The following is a 7,500-nucleotide window of genomic DNA, read 5'->3' on the forward strand; positions in this document are numbered from 1 at the left end:
TATCTTTATATTCATATATATATATATATATATCTTTATATATGATATTTATATATATATATTATATATATCTCTCTTTATATATTATATATCTTTATATTCATATATATATATAATCTTTATATTCATATAATATATATATCTTTATATATATATATCTCTTTAATATTATATATATATATATATCTTTATATAATATATATATCTTTATATATATAATATCTTTATATATATATATATCTTTATATTCATATATATATATATATCTTTATACATATATATATATATCTTTATAATATATTTATAGGTATGATATAGATATATATGAATATATATATATATATATTATATATATATATATTTCATATATATATATCTATATAGTGTGTATGTGTAGTATATATATTATATATATATATTTATATATATTTAATAGTGTATGTGTATATATATTTCTTATATATATTTATATATATGTATATGCATTTGTTGGTATATATATATATATTATGATTGAGGAAATAAAAATCCAAACTGCAAGGAAAAAAAATCAATTTAGAAAAACTAAATCAAATTTCACACAATATAATAAATATATAAAAAAATTAGAAAAAAACCCACCTTTTATCAATCAAATGAACAATTAAATTACACCATCTATAAATTACATATAATAGAAAAAATTAAAATTAAAATAACATAAATGTGTCAAAGATTAAGTAAATTGCAAATAATAATAAAAACGTTTATAATAGGTTTTTCTACCTATTATATACGTTATTATTATTATTTTTTGCAATTTACTTAATCTTTGACATTTTATTGTTATTTTAAGTTTAATTTTTCTATTATATGTAATTTTATAGATGGTGTAATTTAATTGTTCATTTTGAATTGATAAAAGGTGGGTTTTTTTCTAATTTTTATATATATATATTATATTTATTTATATATATGTATGTGTGTATATATATATATATATTTACATATATGTATGTGTATGTGTGTGTGTGTGTGTATATATATATAGTTCACAGATGAGATCCAGAGATTCTCTGTATAGAAGACACTGAAAAGATTCAAACTTAGACTCCGGTGTCTTTGCAGGGGACCGATTCCACATGGTAAAGAATGGCTATATGAGGAACCAAGTGGAGTGGGTATAGAAGAAACTAAGAGGATAAACAAGTTAGATGCATCATTATATATGTATTTAATATATTTGGTGTGTCTATATAATTGCTTCTATATAAACTGGTAATTTTTCAGATGTTCTGTTGGAATTCCACTAATTTTGGATTGTCTTGATAATGTTGTATTAACATATATTTTCGAGAATTTCAATATTAATTTTAATGATATTTTATATGCAGGGTTGGCCAAAAGTCACCTGACAGTAAATCGAAACCAATTCCAAGATTAAAACAAAAAGATTATTTTATATGAGACTTTACTAAAAGACAGACAGATGTTGGAAAAAATAAAGAAAAACAATGATTTTATCTCACAGCATTCAATTATTAAACATTCATAACTGGAACGAATAAATAAAATTGAATATTAAGTATTTATGGAATATTGATGTACTGTCGGGTGACTTTTGGCCAACCCTGTGTGTGTGTGTGTGTGTGTGTGTGTATATATACATATATATATATACATATATATATATATCATATATACATATACATATATATATATATATAAGTTAATGCAATTGAAACAATTATCAGATTTATAAAGTGAGATCTAAAATAAAGATGTAATTTTCTCTGTGCATATTTTTTGTTATATATATATATATATATATATATATATATACCACGCACAAATGGTTATTTAAGTTAGAAATATTTCTTTGGTGCCACATTTAAAGACGATGTTAATTTGAATAAAGATTCCTCATTTGATTGTAAGGCAATAAATTTCTAGCAAAATATAATTCTTGTGTAAACTGACCCCAGTCTGTTACTGGTATTTTATTTACTGACCCTGAAGCAATTAAAAGCAGAATCAACTCTGGCAGGTTCCAGATTTGAATCACAGAGACAAAGAATTCAATTCTGCAATGTACTGAATCTGTCATTTCTACCATTCCACTGTCCCAGATCGTCATCATAATGATTCTCTTTGCTACAGTCACAAGGGCTGAAATTTTGGGGGTGTTGTGTTACTAGATTATATTGTCCCTTGCATTTACTGGTATTTATTCTATTGACCCCAGAAGGATGAAAGGCATAGTCAACCCCTGCGGAATTTGAACTCAGAATGTGAAAACAGACGAAATGCTGTTAATCATTTTGCTGGGGGTGCTAATGATTCTGTCAGCTTTCTGCTTTAATAATAATAATGATGATGATAATAATAATCATGATGATGATGATGATAATCATAATAATAATGATAATGATAACAGTCATAATACTAATAGTAATAATAACAATAATAATCCTTTCTACTATAGGCAAAAGGCCTGAAATTTTGAAGGAAGGGGCCAGTCGATTAGATTGACCCCAGTATTTAACTGGTACTTAATTTATCGACCCTGAAAGGATGAAAGGCAAAGTCGACCTCAGTGGAATTTGAACCCAGAATGTAGCGAGTGACGGGCGAAATACTGCTAAGCATTTCATCCAACACACTAATGATTCTGCCAGCTCACCACCTTACTACTACTACTACTACTACTACTACTACTACTACTACTACTACCACCACCACCACCACTACTACTACTACTAATAATAATGATGATGATGATGATCCTTTCTACTCTAGACACAAAGTCTGAAATATTGTGGGAGGGAGATAGTTGATTACATTGACCCCAGTGTGTAACTGGTACTTATTTCATCAACCTTGAAAGGATGAGAGACAACGCCAGTCTTGGCAGAATTTCAACTCTGCAGATGAAGGCAGAGAAAATACATTTTGTCTGCTAACAATTCTGGCTGTTTATCTTCTTAATAAAAACAATAATCCTTTCTACTATAAGAAGGCCTGAGATTTTGGGAGAGCAGGGTCATCGATTACATCAACCCCAGTACTCAACTGGTACTTATTTCTACCAACCCTGAAAAGATGAAAGACAAAGTTGATTTCGGTGGAATAATAATTATGATAATAATAATAATAATAATAATAATAATAATAATAATAATAAGGCAAGCTGGCTGAATTGTTACTGCACAGGACAAAATACCTAGCAACATTTCTTTTGGCTTAATGTTCTGAGTTCAAATTCCACTGAGGTCAACTTTGATTTTTATCCTTTCGAGGTCACTAAAATGAATAAGAGTCATGTACTTGGGTTGATCAAATTAACTAGGCCTTCCTCCAAAATATCGAGTCTTGTGGCTATAGTAGAAAAGATTATTTTTGTTATTATTTTTTTTCTAAAATATAAGAAAATTTTAAAAAGATTGTTTGGGTTTTATTTTATCAAATATTTTGTGTAACACATCTTTTTTTTTTTTCCATCATTTCTGTCCAGTTGACTATAGTGATAAAACTCAAAGAAAAATTTAAAAAAGTTATACATACATACATATATTTGTATAATTATATTTATTTCCATAACAATTGGGGAAGTGGTTCAAGGGTCTGGAATATGCCCAACAACCTCCCTTTAAATAACAGTTGAGGATCGCTTGAACGATTTAAACACACTGTGTGTGTGTGTGTGTGTGTGTGTGTGTGTCTGTACCTTACTTTGTTCTTACAAACTTGCCTCTTCACAATCAAGTGGTGATACTTTTATGATTGCCAAACAAGCGTAAATCAATGTTCCAAAAGATGTTTCATGCTCTTCCAGTTTGACATATTTTCCTGATTTCTGTGGGGGTCATCTCGAAGAAAAAAAAAAACCCAAATAAGTGCTCCCCCCCCGCCCAGGATTCCACAGTAAAAGTTACCTATCAGTCGAGCCGAGCGATTGAATTGTCACAGATGTTATAAGTGTAAAGGTGTTACGCATTTTCGTGTGACTTGCGCAGTACAAAGACAAATCATCTGATAAAAGTTTAGCTGGTTCACTGGTCTATTGAGGTTTGAACACTATTGTCAACCAAATAAGCCTGTTGGGAGTGATACAATTATTTTAGTTTTTTTTTTTCTTCTTCTCTCTATTGCATACCCAATGGTAAGTGTTGCATGAGAGGTATTGTGTAGAGCAGCAACAAACCTTCACTTTGCGAGAACTGTTGTACTGGTCAGACGCTCTGCCCGACACAAAATGTACATTGACACATCCTGACCTTGTTGTCTTCGTGTTTTACGTTTTGGAATTTTGGTTTTAGTTAACTTAATCGACAGAAATCTTAATTTTAAAACACATTTAGAAGTCTGAGGAAAAAAGAAAAAATAGGAAAGAACTATCAAGGGGGGAAACAAGGTTGACAAAAAAAAGTAACAACAGAACACAGCAGAACACAGAAAAAGAGAAGACGTATTTTTCACTTGTTTGAAAGAAACTCACCATTGAGGGGTAAAAATGACTTGTACATACCCTGCAGATTTTTCTGGAAGAATTGGACCTTCATATCCTGAGACAAATTTAACTACATTACACCCTCATCATCCACAGCCCCACCATGCACAGGCTCCTATCCCAACTGGCACAGTTGTACCCCAGCCACCGCCGCCTCCGATGGCAGCCTGTGGACCCCCAGCAATGTCGCCACCACCTACTTATACAACTATGGGCCCATATCAATCCTACCTTGGAGATTTGTACTGTTCCCCAGATATGGGCTATTATGATCCTTACTATCCAAAAGATGCCGAGTTAAGCAGCTGTCGTTATGGATGTTCAAATTTTCCAAGGTATTTCTGAGAAATTCTTACATTTTCATCAATTAGCTCTGCGTTTAAGTTACACCATTCAGTAAAATCTAAAATCTAAATACTTTGACAATATTTAACCCTTTTGTGACCATATTGAACACTGCATTTGTTTCAATTAATTTCAAAAACAACAAACATTCCTGTAAAATAACTTTGTCATAATTAAGCTTGTATTTGGGACATAAATTAACTTGAAATTTTGATGGAAAGTTTTAATTTAAACTGTTTTTAAACAAATGGCTTGTATCATAGGACCAAGGCCAGTTTCCCTTTTGGCACCATGTTTCTTTTGAAATCCATGGTTTTTAAATCAATTAATTTTGAAAATAACAAAGAATTTAGCAAAATGACTATTGAATTGGGGTCTGGAATATTTATCAACATTTTAATGATAAGTTTTTATTTAGCTCACTTTAAAACAAGGAAATTTGTATCTTAGAATCAAGGGCAGTCTTGGACAAGTTGGTAGCAAAAGGGTTAAAATAGGGATTTCTTTTTTTTTTTGGTTATGTCTAAAAATTCTTCCAATTCATTCATACCCTTTTGTTATTTTTCTTTCATTCAACATCAATTTTCTAAAATCACTCATCAAAAATAAACAAAACAAAAAGCACTTCATCAAAAAAACCCCTGAAATTATTTGACTCCTGTGAATCTCTTTGATTCCTATTAATCCCCCCCAGTTACGCTTTAGAACCTCGTTATTGCATAGATTTATTTATGTACATTGTTTGGAGACTAGGGTGAATGGGTGGGGGTTACACTTTGGTCCTAAACGAACCCTTATTGTTTCCACTTCTTCTGTAGCCATGGTGATGGTCAGGTTTTCTTGACCACAAAGGGATCGTCAACAGTATTTTAAGCCCATCTTTGTCTTTATTGTAGACGGATGGCCGTGCCAAGATTTGGGTCTTAGAACATGAGGTCCTTGTTTATAACAAATAGGGACTTCATCAAGCAGATATTTGACAATATTGGACTGGGCAGACATGTGAAGAGTTGTTATTAAGGTCCAAGCATGCAAAGAGTCAGACGGAACCAATAGGGGAATCCCCACCCCCTCTATGTCTGTGTTGTCACTCGACTCACTAGAAACAACAACTAAATATCCTTTCGAAATCACAATCTGTTACATTAAATAGAGAAGGATAGACTTTTGATATACAAACAGATGGTAAAGTCATGTCAGGAATGTCTTTCATCCAGAGTTTGCAAGCAAGCTGGCAGAATTGCTAGCATGCTGGACAAGCAGCCCAACAGCATTTCTTTTGGCTCTCTATGTTCTGAGTTCAAATTCTGTCAAGATCAACATTGAATTTTATCCTTTCAGGGGCAATAAACTAGATACCAGTCATGCACCGAGATTGATGTCATTCACCCCCCCGACCCTCCAACAAAGTTAAGCTTCCGAGAATATAAAAAAAAAAAAACAAAACAAAAAGCCCCAGCAAAACAAGAGATCAGCCGCCAGTTTCAGTTAAGATGTTGGTAGTTTCAATGGAAGAGGATCTCAGAGTGTATATAATACAGTCTATACATTACAATAGCGTTACTACTTAAATATAAAAAAGTGAGGTGACAGATACATCACGTACGTACAGGTGAACATACACGCACACATATAAACACAGACTTAATTATTATAATGGGTTTAAAAAAAAATTATTTATATCATAAATTAGAATATTTATACTCAAATATAAACATAATTGATAAGATGTACGAATACATACATACATGCATACATACATACATACAAGTATATTCATATACTACAAATCCCTCTTTCTGTCTGTCTGTCTCCTCTCCCATTCTCCCTCATTCTCTAAATACATGTATGTGTTTATTCATATGTTCATACATATATACATACGCAGGTAAGTATGTAGAAAACAATCTGAATATATATGTATCGATATATATTTGGATATAAATATACGTATATATATATATATATTATATATATATATATATATATATATATATATATATACATATACACATGTGTATATATATATATATTACATATGGATTTAAATAAATATATATATATATATATATATATCCATATATTATGTATATATATATATGTGTGTGTGAAGGAAGAAAAAGAATATAAACTACATGGTTATATAATAAATATATATATATATATAAATATATACATGTATATATATAACATACATGTATATATATATATATATTATATATATATATATATATATATAAATATGTATATATATATGTGTGTGTGTGTGTGTGTATAAGAAAAAGAATATAATCTACATGGTTTTATATATATATATATATATATATATATATATATACCTATTATTTTACAAAAATCAATTCCCCCAAAATCTTAGGAGGTATTCAACCAATATTTCCTTGGATGACACCATACTTTCATGAGGCTAACATAACCACTAATTGAATTATATATACATACATCCATATGTGTCTCTCTTTCTCTCTCTATATATGTGTGTTTGTTTGTTTGTGTGTGTGTGTGTGTGTATATATATAAATATATATATATATATAAATATATATATATATAGTCTTCTACAATAGCCTCGGGCCGACCAAAGCCTTGTGAAAAGATTTGGTAGATGGAAACTGAAAGAAGCCCTTCACATATATATATATATATAT

The 7,500-nt window shown here is 30.1% G+C and overlaps 1 protein-coding gene across 10 annotated transcripts in view; it reads left to right on the forward strand.

Moving 5' to 3' along the window:
• Positions 1 to 7,500, forward strand: part of LOC115224244 (recombining binding protein suppressor of hairless) — a 238,572-nt gene that overhangs the window by 189,586 nt on the left and 41,486 nt on the right. For 2 of the 10 annotated variants that reach the window (XM_029795047.2, XM_029795048.2), the window contains exon 1: positions 3,793 to 4,824. The exons of the other annotated variants lie outside the window; for them this stretch is intronic. In XM_029795047.2, coding sequence (XP_029650907.1) covers positions 4,493 to 4,824 — 332 coding nt within the window. In that variant the 5' untranslated portion in view covers positions 3,793 to 4,492. Of the gene's footprint in view, positions 1 to 3,792; positions 4,825 to 7,500 lie in introns of those variants that run through there. 10 annotated transcript variants of the gene reach the window in all.

Source organism: Octopus sinensis, linkage group LG25 (assembly GCF_006345805.1).
Source record: "Octopus sinensis linkage group LG25, ASM634580v1, whole genome shotgun sequence".
Classification (NCBI taxonomy): domain Eukaryota; kingdom Metazoa; phylum Mollusca; class Cephalopoda; order Octopoda; family Octopodidae; genus Octopus; species Octopus sinensis.